Below are 19,155 nucleotides of genomic sequence, written 5' to 3' on the forward strand. Positions count from 1 at the left end.
ATCATTGATCATATCAAACAAACACTTGAAATTACTGCTCTCAGTGCTGCTTGCATTTTTAATGAAGGGCTTTTACCGATATTAAAAGTTATGGAAGGTATGGGAGTCAAAATCGGCCCGCAAGTAAGGCAGTTCGCTGATAAGGTTAACGACAAGCGTGTTGAACGAGCCGAGCTTGCAGTAACTGAAGCGTCTAAAGAAAATCGTACTGCTATTAGAAATGCAAGAATACTTGAAAATGATGCATATGGAGATCAAGAAGGAGTTGTGTACGAAGCTGGAATGGATATGTGAGTAAAATTCACCCTTTTTCACGATTTTTCACGATTTTTCACGAATAAACACTTGAATCGGCTTTTTCTCAAAACCACATTTTTTCAACTGAGTGTCACTCGTATTTCAAAACTATTCCACTCATCATCATAAACCAAATTGCATTTTACTCTTTAGATGTCTCTCTATGGTCGGAACTACAACAAAAAATATTCATTATTATTTTAAAAAGTTATTAACAATTAAAAGTGCAAAAAAGGGTCGAAAATTAAAAAGTCCGCCATTTTGTTTATTTTTCGGTGGAAATGTTTCATTTTAGTTCCGACCAGAGACAATTCGATACAGAATATGAAACTGTTTTCCCTTTTGCTTTCAGATGATTCGTTTCCCAGAAATGATGACACTCACCAAAAAATCAGACGAGTTTGAGCAGCTGTTTTTGGAGTCGCCACAATAAAAAAAAAATGTTTTAAAGTAGTTTAATATATGTACTTTCATCTTTAAGAAAATTAATTTTCAAATATTGTTTTTAAAATAAATGGAATTAAAAAAAAAAACTTGTTTTTTGGAGGAACCTGGCCTTAAACAAAAGTGTTAATAATTTGAAGAAAGTTCTAAAACGGGAGTCGGTTTAGTTGCGGCCAGGTACTGTAAATAATTCTGCCCGCCCGGTACATGACGAATACAATTAGAACATTATATGACCGTCCCATCACTCCTCAGTGCGGTGTAGGTGCTGAAAATCAGCACAAACAGCCACTGGAAAACGCACTGGCGGCCCAGTGCCGTTCGTCAGTGCGTTTTCAGTGCTTGTTTGCGCCACCGTCGATTATAGGTCTGCATTCCTAAAGCATTGAGCACGGAGTAATAATAAGATATGTTTTGCCTGCGGTAACTGTACATTTACTGACAGACTTGGCGTTTAAAGCCATTGCTCACTACGAAGGGTCATGTGCACTGTGATTTTCTATCTCTTTTTTTCCCGCGAGAAGTGCGCGAGTGAGTGCTAGTGCTTGACAACCACCACAACGGCATAAATTGACGTTATATCAATGTTTTGCAAAGTCAAGTAAGCTTAAACGTTGGAAAGTTGAAAAATAAAAATCTAGATAAAAAAATGGCGTGTTGTTGTCCAATGTGTCAAATATCCTATTGAAACAAAAGTACATCAGGAATAACTACGTTTTCACCTAGCACGGTACGTGAATATATATTGCTTTCTGAAAATTTAATTTTTTTATTTTTGGTTAAAAATTGATCTTTTTTGGATAAAAATTCATGTATTTTGTTTGAAAAAAATCTTATTTTGGTAGAAAGTTAATTTTTCTGGTTGAAAATTCATCTATGGTTTGAAAATTAATGCATTTAACACGGCACTCACTCGCAAACTTCTTTCTGGAGCAAAAGAGATAGCAAATCACAGTGCGCATGCATGTCCCCTTCGTTGTGAGCATTGGCTTTAAACGTCTAAGTATGACAGTAAATGTACAGTTACAGCAGTCAAAACTCGAGACGCTTTGTACAGCATGATCGGTCTCCTTATTATTACCACATGACATCGAGTAACCACAGCCTAATTCGGCGGTACAGTAGCAGTATTGGCGAGTAGGGCGTGTTCTTGCGAACAGACAGACTGTTTGTGCCCACGAGAGGTTTAGGGCTGTTTGCGGCGGGAAGTGCGCTGTGTCAATTACCATTCCTTGTCTCAGTATGCTTTAATGCTTACAAATAAAGTGCTGAACTTATTAATTCTTATTAACTTTTATGTAGTGATTAGGTTAAGTTTAGGGTAAAAACTAGGGAAAAAATTCGAAAAAAATCTTAACAATTTAGCAAAATACTATAGAGACTTACCTATAGAATTAGCTAAGGAACTATTATATCTTTCTTTTATTAAATTGACATTCTGCTTTCAACTTTAGCTTATTTACGCAGAATTTCCTTAACTTTCGTGCCGTTACAAGAAAAACAATTTATGTAAACATTGGGAACGGTATTCGGCCATTTCGTCATACGGTGCCGAAAACGAGAACTAGAAAGAGTAGGTAGCATTTTAAAGATGCATTTTAATTTGTAAATGAAAGTGTTTTTGCGATTGTTTAATCAATTTTAAAACGATTATAGAATGCTAAAAATAAATCTTCATCCAAAAAAATGCACTTTATATCAAATTGCTATCTTATACAATGAAAAAACCCTTTTTTGTCAAAAAAGCTATTAAAAAAACACAATTATTTCACTATTTCATGTAAGCTTCATTGCATTATAAGAATAAATGAACTTTAAGTAACGTATGCGGCGACACTCTACCTAGGGATCGCGAGACCTTGCAGATGGTGGGAGGGCTTACGGGTCTCACCGGGCTATAGTCCGAAATGGGTGAACCAGAGTAACTGTGTCGCGAGGTGCAGCTTTCCGGGGGATCTGAAGAACTCCGATCTGTGGGATCTAAACTAAGGAGCGGTCCTTCCAGAAGGTAATGGCAAAACTCTCTGGAATATCGAGAGCGCGAGTTCTCATGCTCCCGAAGCCAAGATGTAATCGCCGTGTTGAGGGCTGCATGGCGCCAGGGTTAACAAATCCTTGAACACCCCGGTCTGCCCCCTCAGCAGAGGCGGACAGGCGCGGGTCCCAAAGGAGGTGTCTGAGCGAGGATTTTGGGACATCAGGTCGAATTCCATAGTATTTAGACCTGCCCTCTGCATGCGGGGCTCTGCAGCGGCCAAAATAATTTTAAAAACGAGGGGCTCATTCCGGGACCCTCTTTCAACCGACCGCAGAAAGTGGAAGCCTCCGTAGGGGGCAATCCACTGGAAGCGGCGAGAAAATATGAGGCTGGCGTCAATCCTGACGTCACGATAGAAGAGCAGCTAATGGAGCTCTGCGTCAGGAGGTAGAACCGTAGCGGTGCTCAAGAGAAGAAGACGCGCAATGCGCGTCTCTAAAACAGCATCCAAGACAACGAGGATACACCTGGAGCAACTACTCAGGCTCATCTTATGGGCAAGAGGAAAAAGGGATCCAGAGGCCCCCCCCCCCCCCAAATAGGGAGCTGAAATGGCAGAAGGCTCTGGAAACACAGGGTCTTATTTTCGCCTTACTCTATCTAAAGAGATTGACGCGTTACCACGCGAGGGGCGTGACCCCAGATTCAACGACGGAGAGACCTCCAAGGTTTAGGCTCAAAGAGGGACTAAACCTGGAGCTCAGGGGGAATGAATGTATGCAAACGTACCGCAGAGCGACCGCTCTGATTCACGGAAAACCCGAGAATCCGACGGCCGTTCTGGGGCACCTGAGCCTCCAAAATTCGACGCTTAGGACGGATTTGTGGAAGGTGTACTCCGATGGGCAGGGATCCAGGCAGAAGGGGAGTGGATGGATCCAGGTTGTTGGACTTCCTGAATCCGCAGTCAGAGCTCTTGCGGCTCTAGGCAACCGGCCCTATTTGGGGGCAGGTAGGGTGACCCAACAGGGCTCCTCAGGGGGACCTGTAGCGTCTGGGGATACCCCGGCTTAGTCGTTCAATGGCTGATACAGGAATCTCAATAATGCAGATAAATTTGCACTACAACAAAGGCGCCTCGGCGGTTTTAGCCAGACGCATGTCAGTGATGCAGACAGGGCTCGCCCTAATCCAAGAACCCTGGGTATACAGGGAAAGGATTAACGGCCAGTCAGGATGTGGCTACATTTATAAGGAGTCGCTCGAGAAAGCGCCAAGGACATGCATAGCTGTCAAGCGTATGAATGCGATTTTGGTGTCAAAGTTTTGTTCCAGGGATCTTACTGTTATCAAGGTGAGGCTCAGGGGTGGAAGTGAGGAAAGAGTAGAGGTTGCAATTGCCTCAGCGTATTTCCCTTGCGATGCGGATAGATCCATGCCTAATAGAGAGGTGGAGATTCTAATTCAGCACTGCCAGAAGTACAGAATTCCTCTGCTATTGGGATGTGATGCGAAATCTCGCCATACGGTGTGGAGGAGCACGAATATCAATGAGATCCAGATTAAAAACAGGAGTGAGGTTCTTGATTTGACTTTATGCTCGGAGCGGCTGAGGAGTAGGGTAGTGGACTGGAGAGTCTCTGATGAGGAGTCTCTCTCGGACCACAAATATATCCTGTTTCAGTTAAATCTAGGTAAACCAGTGGTTTCAAAAGCCGAAACCCTAGAAATACGCTCTGGGACTCATATAAAGAGGAACTCAGAGGAAGGCTAGTGGAATTTCTCACAAACTATGGCAGTATTGATGAATTAGAGCACGCCGCGGATTTTCTGCGAAGGGGTCTGACTACATAGTATGAAAAAAATTGTCCCACAAGCACAGTTAAGTCTAGGAAAGGAGCAGAATGGTGGAATACGCACCTGGAGAAGCTCCGCAAAAAGACAATAGCGTTGCGCAATAGGGAAAACAGAACTAAGTCAGACTGGGACATCTATAAGACGGCTCAGTATGATTACAACAAAAGTATAAGGAGATATAAGAAGGAAGACTGGAGTGGCTTCTGTGAGGAATCGAAGGATATTCAAGAAACAGCAAGGCTCCACAAAATCCTAGCGAAAAACCCGGAAGCTCGGCTTGGGCTCATAAGGCTCGGAAATGGCGAGTTTACCGAAGACGAAGAAGCAACGCTGAACCGTCTGATGGAATTTCACTTGCCGGGTTTTCCGCGAATTCAAACCAACCTAGAGGAGGAATACTGGGCCCAAGAGTTGAGGAGGGCCGACTGGAGTTTTGCCTCAAAGGTTGTAGACAGCAAAAGGGTGGAAGGGGTTGTGGGGTAGCGCCAAGGGGGTGTCCACAGGGGAGTGTCCTCTCGCCCGTCCTGTGGTGCATAGTAGTGGATAGTCTCCTGCATAGGCCTAATGAAGATGGGTATTATACTCAGGGATATGTGGATGACTTTCTAATCCTAGTTAGGGGGGCTCATCTTGAAACCTTAATGGGTCTTACAAGGTCGGCTCTGCGCATCGTGGAGCTCTGGTGCGATAGCTCAGGGCTGTCGGTGAATCCAGAAAAGACCAAAATGGTCATTTTCACGAAGAATTACGAGATGCCGAAGGTTGATGCTCCTGTTTTCTGTGGCGGGAGGCTGACGTTCTCAGACTCGGTTAAGTATCTGGGAGTCATCTTAGATAGCACACTGAACTGGGCAAAGCACCTGGGGACCCAATGCAGGAAATTCGTCATGACTTTCTGGATGTGTACGAGAGCTTTTGGGTTGACGTGGGGAATAGGGCCCAAAATGCTTGCACGGCTCTACTCCACGGTTCTTAAACCGAGGCTCTTTCATGCGGCTTTGGTCTGGTGGCCACGGGTAGAACTCAAAACGATGCACGACAGGCTGCGACGATTGCAAACGCCAGCGTTTAGGGGTCTAACAGGAGCAATGAGGACTACGCCTAAAGCAGCGATAGTCCCTCTTCACCTTGCAATAACTGCAAAAGCGGCACACGCGATGGGTCGCCTGGTGAGAGTAAACAGATGGACTCGGGGGACTAGACACACTAGGCTCCCGAGTGACATGAGCTCACTGCCGATTCTTGAGATGAGGCAGGATAGAATAACAAAACGTTTCGACTTCACCAGGGCTTTCCGCGTCTACATCCCAAGTAGGGATGCATGGAACGAAAATGGTAACCCACTCCACCAAGGGAAAACCTGGTATACGGATGGCTCAAGGAGGGGAGGGAGGGACAGGAGCGGGAATTTATGACAGTGCGAGGAGGAGGGAAGTGGTGGTCCCGCTTGGGAGACATGCTACTGCCTTTCAGGCGGAGGTCTTTGCCGTTCTTCGAAGTGCTGAGATATTATTAGAGGAAAACGCGGCTGGGAGACAGATTACGATCTGGTTGGACAACCAAGCGACACTAACTGCAGTGGGAAAACCAGTTATAATATCTGAACTGGTTTGGGAATGCAAAAAGGCATTAAACCGACATGCAGAAAAGAATAAAGTGGCTCTCATACGGTTTCCTGGCCATACAGGGATCAAGCACAACGAGAAAGCGGACCAGCTGGCAAGAAGCAGTACGGCAGGTGAATACATAGAGCCGGAACCGGTACTGGGTCTAGCGTCTTGCTGCATCGGTCTTGCCACAAAAAGCTGGATCCGCACTAAGCACCGAGAATACTGGGAGCAGGTCCGGGGTTGCCGACATGCGAAGTTTATCCTGGGCTATACGGGCAGAATGGACAGAGCCAGGGAAATCTTAGGCTTGCCAAAGAAAGACGTAAGGACAGTGGTTCAGATGCTCACTGGGCACAACCACTTAAACTACCATCAGCACAAAATGGGGTATAACCCCACTAAGGAGAGCAGGAGATGTGGCAGGGATGATGAAACATCCTTGCACGTTATATGCCAGTGCCCGGCGTTGGCAAGGCTCAGGCATCAAACCCTTGGCTCCTATTTTATGGTACCTGAGAAAGCTACAATGCTATCGGTGAATGACTTGCTGGGCTTCTTTAAGAGATCTGGGGTAAGCTACTGATAGCGACAGCTAGGGGTGTGGCACAATAGGCGTTATAGCTTGAGCGCCAGGGGAGCTCCATAGGGGGCTCCCTGCCCGCATTACAGATGGTAAATAGTTAATGTGTAAATAAAAAAAAATTTCTTTTGATTCATTTTTGCTTCGAAATAAGTTTATTTAGGTTTATAATCTGTTAAAAATACCATGAATAAATAGTACAATAGTTTTTTTTGTTAGAAAAATATTTCTGAAAAAAATGTGTTTTTTCACTCTATAAGATGTAAATATCAATTGAAACCTTTTGTTTTCGATGAAGACTTATTTTTAGTTCGTAATAAATACTACATACCTCACAAAACAATTGTGTTCCCAAATTAAAATGCATCTTTAAAATCTTACCTACTCTTTATAGTTCTGATTTTTGCCACCAAATGACGTGTCAAAGTTTCGACATTCTGAATGATCAAAAATGAGTTATCTTAGCAACATCTAAAGAAATTGACGTGTAGATAATTTACCACCAGGGTGTCCACCCATCCGGGACAGCGAGGAGAAAGCAGGGGCGAACTTAAATCGGAATAAAACCGGGAATGAAACATTATACCGGAAAATTTCCGGCATTTCATAATTCGCGAGTTTTGTAGATTGTAAATAGTTAATATGCAGTTAGTGGAGAGTGCAATAGGTATAAAAATGATATACATCTCATCATTGGTCTTTTCTGGTCTAAAGTATGTCATTTTTGTACTTAATACACTTTTATCATTTTTTTTAAATAGTAAAAATTAATAAAGTAAATAAATAAATAAATTAGTAAAATTAAAAGTAGCCTCGATCATTTTATGTTCCATTCAAAAATATAGGTAGGTGTCAACATGAAAAGGACCTTTATGACCGATTATAGTCAAGGATATATTAGCATTTTTCTATTATAGGGATAAAATTATTATTTTCAAGTTTGAGTGGGGTTAATACTAACACCATAAGTGCCTAATGCACACATTTTCGAAAATGAAATAGACTCAGAGAATTAAAATAAATTCTAATATACATTCTAAAAAAATGATTTTTTAAAACCCCATTTTATAATATTCATTCGTTAGCATTCCATAAACTATAGAAGCTTATGGGCATGTGACACAGCCAAACAGCCACTTATAATACCAACCTCACTTTATCAGTTCACTGAATATTTTTCTTGAACCTACGAACTTATTTTGTAAATAAAATATCGACCTGAAACTTTAGAAAATGTATTAGACCACAATAAAGTACGTTTAGGTACTTCATTTGGGTAGGAACTTAACAGAAAATTATTTCCGACCAAATTAAAACTGGGAGCCTTTATCACATAATTGATCTGAACCTCGACATTTTTTTTAAAGTTCGAACTTTTACATAAATCAAATATCGTCCTCAAACTTTGAGAAATTTAAGAGCCGACAGAAAACTACGCTAAAGTACAAAATTTAATAATTTAATATTAAATTTAATAATTTTGTTGGGTGCCGGATAACATTTAGTTCACATCTTTTTTTAAACATTTTTTATTTTTTTTTGTACTTTAACGTGGTTTTCTGTCGGCTCTTGGATTTTTCAGAATTTGAGGCCGATATTTTATGCATAAAAAAAGTTCGACCGTTAAAAAAATTGCGCGGTTCAGAAAAAAGATGTGAAAAAGGCTCCCAGTTTCAATTTCGTCGGTGCTTTATTGTACTATAATACATTTTGCAAAGTTTCAGCTCGATATTTTATTTACAAAAAAAGTTCTTAGGTAAAAAAAAAATGTAGACGAGTGATAAAGTGAGGTCGGTACTATAAGTATTTGGCTATGCCACATGCCCTTAACTCTGAATTTGTGCTTAGGCCCCTTTGCGCGCGCGCCCTCACATCAAGATGAAAAACTGACTGATCATATCTAAACGTACTCCTGGAACAAAATAAAAAATACAAATTTGAAAAACCGTGAATTTCGTACCGAAAAAAATTCCCCCTGCATTTTTTTGGAACGTAATTATAACATGGTCAAATCCATAGTTTTCATTGTTTTCATGGTAATAATGTGAGTTAGGTCCTTATGCGATACTACCTTTTATTTTTTGTTCGAAGAAAATGTACAACACTTATGGCACTCGCCAACTTTAGATGGAATTTTCTGCATAATCGGGCAAAGGATTAAATTCGTTTGATCAAAGTCCTACTTGATATTTACCCCACAGGGACACAGTTTAAATAAAATATTTAGACGAAATGATCTCCCATGAAGCTCGACCGCAATAAGCAGTGAGCAGATCTACGCCGACAAATTTTTGAGAAGCTTTGAAGGTATTCTCTCTAAATCCTGGGTCCTCACATAGCTCATGGTCAACAGACATCTTTGCAGGTCCAGAATTTGAGCCTGCGCTCGGCGAGTCCGGGGACGTTCCTCTCGGATAGGCTTTCCAGGATTTTGGAAGCCATTCCTTCTCCGCGGAGGCTCCTCTCGCCTATCGCTGACACTCTGGTTCGACGTGATTTGTACGAGGAGAATGTAATGGAACTTCGGGTGTGGCCAATACTCTTCGCCATCCAGACGAAAATCCTCGCCAACCAATAAAAGCAGCAAACTTTCTTAATCCCGGCCACTGTATTAAAGTCGTATATTTTTATGTTATTAATTGACAATGCAATGTTTCCCGCAAACTGTAGTGCGCATACAATGTTGCTTTTTAAAATAATTAAGTATAGATTTAGGTTTCTTTGAATAAAATTAACAAAATTCAGTTTTTCAGTCGGTGACTTCAGTGATCGTTGAAAATTTCATTTCAACATGTCATTAATTATAGAAAATTTAATGCGGATATTATTATTATGTACATTTATAAAAACTTAATAAAATTAAGTTTTCCAGTCAAAGAATTCATTAATCATAGAAAATGTTTCTCGACAATTTAAAAAAACGTAATGCGCTTTTAAAGCAAAATATTTAATAAAAAAGATTCAACGACATTTTTAAAAAGTTTATTAAGAATGCATTACATTTTATAAGAGAACAATTAAAAAATTGACAATTAAACATTTTTTAAATAAAACAACTGAGAAAGCAAGGAGGAAGCAAACAAATATTTTTCAGCCGACTACCACGAGATGGCTTTTAACCTGCAAGTTCTTGCACTAAACGTTTCTTTACAGAATTATTGTTTCTTCTAATTTCGAAGTATTTTATATTTAAAATAAAAATACAGTATAGAGCACTTTTTTATATAGGTAATATTTAAACCAGCTATTAATTTTTTCTACATATTTTAAATTATTTTTTAGGAATTGTTATTTTTAATTAAAAACTGAGTTAAAAAGTATTATATAAGAATAATATAAATCAAAAACTGTGCATCTTACAAAGGTTTTTAAAAATCAGAAAATATTTATTCGTCACTGAAGTTATTAAAGCGTTTTTCAACTAAGAAGTTCTTTATTTTTTATATGCGTAAGATGCTTTAGATAGTTTTTAAGCAGATTAAATTTTGAAAGAAAAAAGTATTGAGCCCTTTGTAAAATAAGTGTCATTGATGTTATTAAAGCATTTTTGTACTTACAACTTTACTTTATTATTTATTACCTTTGGGTCGTTTTTAAGCGCTTTAAATATTTAAAAACAAAAAGTATTAAATGCCTCGTTAAATAAGTGATACTTACTTCGCCTTTTTACATATTTTAAATTATTGTTTAAAAAATGTTAGTTTGCATTAAAAATTGAGTAAGAGAATATTATATACAATAAAAGAGTCGGATAAATTGAAAACTGCGCATTTTATGGAGAATTTTTGTTTATTGTTCATTACTTTTAGATATTTTATAACATTTTTAAATATATTTAAAAAAAAAGTATCGAGCCTTTTTTGAAATAAGGAAAATTCAATCCTACAATTTTTCTAAATAAAAAATGGTATATTAAAGTTGAATTCAACAACTTTTAGTTTGAAGTTGGTCGAAGCTCATCATATGACTTGGTACGACCCAAGCGTCTAGACGCACGATTAAATGTGTAAGCAACAGTGTGCGCAAATTACGTATTTTAATCATTTAAAAAATGAAGATTATATAACAACAATTTCGAAAACCATCTTTTTTCGTTGACAAATAGTGTTTAGTTGAGGCGCTAGTCTATTGCTCTGATACTACATATTCTTAGATTAAGAAAATATATTCTTGAAGTGTATCAAAAATGATTTCTTGGAAGTAAACTAAGTTCTGCACTTGAATACATCTCTATATGAAGTAACACAATAAAGTTTTAGAATAATAAAATGCGATATTCTATCTAATAATACATTTTCTCAGATTAAGAAAATGTAAGCTTGTTCCAAGCATACGGTAGCAAGTACTTATTTATTTGGAACACACTCATATTCCATCGTCCCCATTCGTACCTGCAATTGACTTGAATCAAGTAACATTTACTTGATTCAAGAACTAGAGTAAGTTAATAAACACACACAAATAAAAGGTTTTCGCCCGTTTTGTCAACCACAAGAAAAATTCAAAAGGGAACCAAAACCACTTTCGTTTCTTTTAATCTATTTAATGTTTTGTGCGTATTCGACGAGCGGTAGTTTTAAGACTTTAGAAACTGGTGAGCTGTATCGATCTATTTTGTTGTTGTTATTACTTATATTTTTTTTGTTTCTCTACATGCGACACGTTCTACCCATTGTAGAACGCCCTATTTTCCGTGCTCTATTTTGACTTGCATTGAAATTTTATTATTATGTGTTTTGTTCAAAATCAACTCGCGGAATCCCTTTTTTGTAGGCCAAATAGATCGTGAAGTTCTTTCTCACATGCTATTTTTCTCGGAAATTTAGGCAGAAGGCATCGGAAATAATGAGAATATTAAGGGGGTATCCCTATATAGATTGATAAAAAAATCTATTTTTTTACTGCACAAATAGAAAGTATGACATTTCAAAAGTACTCTGTTAAAATTTTAGCCCGAAATTCGGACCGGTTTAGCTGCTATAGCTATTTTCGCTAACGTCTTCCAGCGCGTGGAGCAGGTAGGCAGGTGCGCGCTCGGATTTTAAACGCGTTTATCTCGAAATCAAATTTTTCCGATTTTCCGAGTTTATGGGCACGAGAACTCAGCGTATTTTTAACTTATCGAAAAAAAACGCCATTTCAAAGATAATTTAATTTTCTAGTCAATATACCTCTTTGTTTTTGTGCAAAATTATTATTTAACCACTTATTTGCTTAAACAATAAAAGAATTCGAAATTCTTTTTTCTTCTGTCATTTTGTGAAATAATTTTTTCATGCATTGAAAATAGCTACATGGACGAGGTATACCCATAAAACCAGAGGGGGAAAAAAAGTTGTCAAATTTCACGCGTCATGGCGGATTTGTTTTTCAACATTTTGCATTGAAACACAATTTTTTTATTATTATGAAACGTCAATAAAAATCAATCCAAATTTGAGATAGAAACATTGTGTAGTTTTGTTACAAAAAATTCCCAAAGTTTTATTCGATTTTTCGTGATCTATATAGGGATACCCCCTTAAAAAATTAAAAAGGGTTTTGACCATATGTGAAAACTATTAAAATAAAATATTCAAATAATAAGAATTTTGTAGGATATTTTATGAGTCTTTTTTTGTTGTTGAAAAAATTATTAGTACCAATATGCAATCTATAAATACTCACTAGTGTTCGCTTTCACTACATTTTACTAGATCTATTATTATTCATCATTATTATAATATTTTATCTAAATAAACTTACTGTCGATATGAATGTCAGCTTTAATAGCTTCTTCGATCTTATGGAAACAGGTGATCATATTTGCAAAGGGAAAGTTTCGGTGAACCGTTCTTCGGTTTAAGCTTCCATTGCACATTGGGCATTGAGCACCCCGCTTCTCCATTACTGTTGCTATGCATTGTTGACAAAATGGATGGCCACAACGTGTTGTGTAAGGATTTGAACAAACATCAAGGCTGCAACAAACATGGAGAGGTTTAACAACATTATACTTGATCTATTTATTTATTCTTTTTTGTTCCTTTATTTAATATTTCTTGATTTAATTATTAAGATAAATCAATTAAAGAATATGAAAACCATATTCAGTGTAGCGGCTCTGAAGTCTGCAGATGCAAGTGTCCAGAGTTTGAATCGTTAAATTTTAAATTGTATTTACTACTTTAATATGCTGGCTCAACCAAATACAACAGAAAACTGATCATATAACATAAATATGTAATTTGCACGTAAGTCCTGCAGTACGTTTTAAATAAATGCAATTCAAAATTTAACAATATTTTCGGAATAATGCTGCTGTTTCGAGATTAATATTTTCAATCAATTTTCAAAATTATCAGTAAATATGTTTTAATTTCCTTCCTTAAATCAATATTAAAAGTCACTAATAAATGAAATTTTTATAAATGAAATAAAAAGTTTTTTAAAAGGTGTAGAATAAAATTTATTTAAATATTTGAATGAAAATGATAGTTTAATGACTTTTATGTTATGAACAGATTAATTACGTATTAGCTCATACATTTTTTTCACAATATTAATTTACATAAAGATTACATTTTTCAAACTTAAGAACATAAATCGAGAATCAACTTGAAGGTTGTGTAATTGAATATTTGCTATAATTTGTATAATTAAATTTTATTTATATTTAAAACACCTATATTTCATTTATATTATTTTCCAAGCGTTTATATAAATGTTATAATTATATAATTTTTTTAAGGTTTGCGACGGTATGAAATTGTTATCTGAATTCAGATTTCAAAATTATACATATATTAGCAGACCCAGCCAAGCGTTGCTGTGGCTCAGTTATACTACGTTGACAAAGCCACCGAACGCGACCTCGGCTTGCGGATGGAGGGTCCCTGTACCAAGGGTTTCTGCTGAATATGGTTACAAAAATGAATAGGCAGTCGCGGACAATTGTCCAGGGGTGGTCGCGAAGGAATTAACCTCCAAGCGGAGGCGTGAAAACCGTGCCGAAAGCTGAATGGCACCTGGATGAGGTGTGTAGAACGGTAACTCTGGGATATCGAGCGACCTCTCAGAGTACGCAATCTTATCCTTGCATAATACCGAAAACGCTGAAACTTTGTTAACATGTTGATTATGTTATGAAGAAGTGAAAAAACGTATCCAGTCGAGCTTAGAGTGGGGGATTATGCCCCAGCTTTGCAAGTAAAGACGTGAAAAATATACGCTGGTTAATCTGAAAACGCAAAAGCGGAAATTTGGTAAACTAATATTTAAGTGAATAACCTAAATGAAAAAAACATCCAGCTTTGTATTTAGTGGGGCGAAAGTGCCCAGCTGATGCAGTAAAAGATTCTGTGCATCGGTATGCGCTCGGGCGCGTTGTATCTTTGACTGCAACAGTTATAAACTTTTTCCTCAGTAAATATAAAGCTATTTGCTATAAGTGCGCGATAATTTACTGATGTATTAATGCAAACAAAAATATTTAGAGAATGTGAGATCAATTCAAGGAAAATTATTCATGATTCCCAAGGCGAAAAATTATATATATTTTATATATAGTGCGAAGTATTATATATAATATTCATTTTTTTTATATGAAAAATGTTTAAAACAAATGAATATTATATATAAAACTTCACACTATATATACACTATATATAATTTTTCCGCTCAGGTTAATTTTATAATCTTCCAACAAATTTCTTAATAATTCTTATTTATTTTGTGTTAGAAGCACTTACTCAGTACTTGAGGACGAGGATGCCTGCTTTTTCGGATCACATCCTCTGTATTTAGGCGGTATCGCTGTAAAGTCATTGTGGCACTCGCTATGATACCGTCTAAAATTGTTCAGATTTTCCGCCAACACAACGTTGGAGAAGCCCAAACCAGCATCTTTCCGAACATTTAATATGGCTATACACATCTTTAACTTGTTCGTATCAAAAAGATTTAATTTTCCGTTTTTTTTAGCAACATACACAAAACGAGTGTACATTCGACATGGTAGCAGCTTGGATCTGTAACAGTTCAAGAGTCGCACTAGATAGCTCGGGCCAGTGTTGTCAGATTCCCGCCAAACAAAGTCCCGAATAGAGGCTGCAGGAGTAGCCCAAAAAGTGCGAGAGCTTATAAGTATAATTTAAAGATGAAAAAGAAGGGGGAATTCTTGATATAAAAAAGATTAGTAAATAACTTTTTGTAACGAATATTTATAAATAAAAAAATACAAATGTATTCATTACAAAATTTAATACTCTTACAAAGTCAACGACATAGTTTTGTGTTCAGGATCTTTTTCCTAGCTCTCCGAAAACTTTTTAAAGCAATTACCCCACTTTCCCATTTCTGCTTGCAAAAATCTATTCTACCGTTCTATTTATTAAAAAATAATAAATAAAGAAAGTCGGTATAGCCCAAAATTAGCCAATTTTATTTCATAAGTATGTAGCAGCACCGAGCCGAGTACTAGACCGTCTGTCAATTAAAAGCGATTTTCAATATGAAGCTTGATATCCGGTTGTCTACAAATGAATATATGAGGGTAAATAAACTTTAAACAGCTAGAAAAAAATGGTGAACATTTTACAAATGCTATATGATGAATTTTGTTTTAAAAAGGTTGAAAAATGTATTATGTGAAGTTCATAAGGTATAAATGGCACTTTCTACTTATTCACGAAATTTCTTTTATTGACTTTCGTAGCTCATTGACAGAGAATCTAGTACTTAATTTGATGATGCGACCTTTAATTATTTTTGCACCATAAAACTGATTCGATGCCGGGTCTGTAAATATTTAATATAAAAAACCTTTAAATGCAAAAACTTGTGAGATAGTATAATAACTGCATGGACGTGCTGCGTTTATTGAGAAAAGTATGAATATCTGATACCGCAAAAGCTTATATTTGGCAATAGAAAAGTTAACTGAATAAGTCAAATGAAAAAAATATTCAGCTTTATATTAAGTGCGGGAAAAGTGCCCAGCTGATGAAGTCAAAGATACAACGCGCCCGAGTGCATACCGATGTACAGCATCTTTCACTTCATTACCTGGGCACTTTTTCGCCACTAAATATTAAGCTGAATGTTTTTTTTTCGTTTAACTTATTCACTTAACTATTGGTTTATCAAATTTCAAATGTTGCGTTATTAGTTAACCCAGCGTATATTTTTCACATCTTCACTTGAAAAGCTGGAGCATAATCACCCACTCTAAATTCGGCTATACGTTTTTACGTTTTGTCACGTTACGTTTTTTCACTTGTTTAAAACATAATCAACATGTTAAAAAAGTTTCAGCTTTTGCGGTACTAGTTTTTAAAAATGATTATTTCACGTGTTTGGGAGGTTGCCACAGCTACACTCCCCGGAAGTGCGCCAGCTGGACGTCAATTCACTTATTAGTGATACCAAATAAAGCTTACAAAAATTTTTCAGCTTCTGTGGTTTTGTTCACTAAAAAGGTCGCTGGCTCCCGGGCTAACTCGCAACAATCGCTGTTTTCGCATCAACGTCTGCGAAACCATGCCAAAGTACTCCAAAAAACGGGCTATGTAAGCGGAACGCCTACTCTACAACAGCCAGAACTAGCCGGCAACAGAGAAAGAGAGGCGAAACTAAGATCAACAGCGGGCAGGCATCCCGTAGAGGAACAGCGATGCTTTTTGACCCGGAGAAACATCAACACCCAAGTTTCTTTCAAGTTTAAAGATCTGGCTCAAATGGATAATGATCTTCGTGGACATTTTTCCGAAGAATCCAACCTCTGGACTATCATTTGTTGTGTGTATAATGCAGCGAGAGCTTTGGCCGATGCGAACCGTAAACAAAACCAACGGCTGATCATAGACCAAAAGACGAATGCATCAACTCGCCATAAAGATAGGCTGGGCAAGACAGTACGCGTCCCGCATTCTGTATGTGATTGATTACATCACATCTGTCAAAATTTTTACCGCCAAGGCTCGAAAGTATGCGCGCGAACTCCGGACCCGTTATCACACACTTAACAAATCAAAGCTGCTGACCATCAGGCACTTCTACGAAGTGCAGCATAGACTGGATCAACTGCGGAGTGGTTTGAGAAGGGCGCACAATACTCCTGCCAAAAATAGGCAACTTAGCTGACCCGAAGAATTACAGGCCAATAATTTGTCTGAACACACTGTATAAGATATTCACAGCTATGCTAAATGATAGGATTGTTCGGGCAATTGAACCTGTGTGGCAAAAAATGTATGAACAACGCGACTCAAAGAAAAGCGTAGCAGGATGTCGGGAGAACCTGCTCATCGATAGATGTGTCTGCAAAGATGCAGTATACTACCAGCGTGACCTGTCGATGGCCTGGATTGATTACCGGAAAGCTATCGATTCGACCTCACATAGACTTATCATCTGTCTTTTGGAAAGCTTAAAGGTTCATCTGCCAATCGTGAGGTGCATAGAGATTGATGCCGCTTTAGAAAACCAGATTTACTATCTCGTCTGAAAAAATCGTGTGAGAACTAACAATGTCACCTTTCAGAGAGGGGTCTTTCAGGGCGAAACCATGAGTCCACTCCTCTTTTGCCTCACATTATTGCCACTATCTCTAGCACTTCGCCATTCCAACGAGTACTTTTGCGGCAAACCTGCAGATCGAAAGTACAAGGTCACTCATGTATTTTACATGGATAATCTAAAGTCTATGCTAAAAACAAAGGGCAACTACATCTAACTCTAGGGGTTGTCGAACGATATACTAAGGCAATAGGAATGGAATTTTGGTTAGACAAATGCTTGCCGTCCCGGTAGTACTTTATTTGGAATGGTACCATGGACGAGAACGAGCTCAGATCCCTTGATATCAGGACATGAATGGTTATGCACATGAACAAAACCATGCGTTTAACGCCTTCTGTTCCGCGACTCTACATCTCACGCCGCGCTGTCAAGATGGTTGCGGAATATTGACTCTTGAATGTCTTTACAACAGGATTATTCTGGGTACAGCACATAGAGTCGCAAATGGAAGAGACCCTCTTCTTAAAATGGTCAGGTAGCATAAAGAAATGGGCAAAGGACTACTCACTCCTGAAAGACTGGATTGCGAAAGCACAAGAGAAAAACTTTCGTGAACAGCTCCTCGATACGAGGATGCACGGCATTTTCCACAGAAATGTGGAGGATCAGTCAATGTCGTGTGAGCTAACTTTTGCTTTCCTTAAATCACCCGGATTGAAGTCAGGTACTGAGGGTTTCATTTTGGCATGCCAAAACGGTGTCGTTTCCACCTTAACATACCGAAAGTAACATACCGTAGCTTGAAAAGCATCCCTGCGTGTGAACAATATGCTAAAACACTTGCGAGAAAAATGCAGCAGGCGCTCGTCCTTGGGTCCCTCCGTGTCCTCAGGCTGCACGAGACTTTTGCCGGATCGTCATATTGATTCCGTTACATACTGTAACCACCTCATGATCCTGAGATGTCACAAACTTTTAATATATATATACATATGTGTGTGTGTACGTTTTAGATTTTTCTAAAATTCGTATATAGAAGTTTATTATTTTTTCAAACACTTCTATCACAATTATATAAATTTTTATGATGCTTGTGATGTTGTGAAATGAGTTCACAATATAATTAATAGATTAGATGTATAAAAATGGTGCATAAAGACGAAATTTTAATTTTTAAATTTAAGTTAAAAAATTTAGTATTTACTCGAAAGTTATGCAATTGAACATAGGCTATAATTGGTGAAATAACATTTTATTAACATTTAAAATACATCTTTTTATTTATATTATATATGTGCATTTTTGTTATGTTGTAAAATGAGTATCTGAATTCTGATGTCTAAATAATCCGAATGCTTTATATGTTATGAACAGATTAATTACTTATTATTAGCTGAATAATTTTTACAATATTACATTAGTTAAAGTTTGAATTCATTTATATTGGATATAAGCCTTATAATAATAACTTATTTATATTTAACTTATTTCTATTACAATTATATAATATTTTTCGAAATGCTGATGTTTTGAAAAGACGTCGAGAGAGAACGACGCACTGACTTACTAAGCGACTTAGTAAAAATTGGTGCAGTCAGAGTAGCAGGCGAAAAATAATAAACCCAGCATGCGTCGCGTCACGTTGAAGGTCACAATACGTATCCTTTACACGAGCATACGACGTAAATGCAGACTTCTTTATTATGGGGTGTTGATCTCTTTCGCACTATTATATTTATTTAAATTGCAATTGTACAGTACACACGATTATATTTAGTTCATACATTATTACTAGGCAGTCTGATAAGTATCTGAAAATTCTAAGAGATGGCATTAGTATTCACTAATGTGAACCATTTTCGTCGAGCTTGATCCTTCAAATGACGCCT

At 37.5% G+C, this 19,155-nt stretch overlaps 1 protein-coding gene across 4 annotated transcripts in view; it reads right to left on the minus strand.

The window, feature by feature from the left end:
- The window catches only part of LOC117181338 (breast cancer type 1 susceptibility protein homolog), a 149,666-nt gene that overhangs the window by 48,352 nt on the left and 82,159 nt on the right, over nucleotides 1–19,155 (minus strand). For all 4 annotated transcript variants that reach the window (XR_004468110.1, XR_004468111.1, XM_033373905.1 and 1 more), the window contains one exon: nucleotides 12,512–12,726. Coding sequence is in view for 2 of the 4 variants with exons in the window: in XM_033373905.1 (XP_033229796.1) it covers nucleotides 12,512–12,726 (215 nt within the window). In the remaining 2 variants the exon portion in view is untranslated. The remainder of the gene's footprint in view (nucleotides 1–12,511; nucleotides 12,727–19,155) is intronic.

The sequence above is a fragment of the Belonocnema kinseyi genome, chromosome 10 (genome assembly GCF_010883055.1).
Source record: "Belonocnema kinseyi isolate 2016_QV_RU_SX_M_011 chromosome 10, B_treatae_v1, whole genome shotgun sequence".
NCBI classification, from domain to species: domain Eukaryota; kingdom Metazoa; phylum Arthropoda; class Insecta; order Hymenoptera; family Cynipidae; genus Belonocnema; species Belonocnema kinseyi.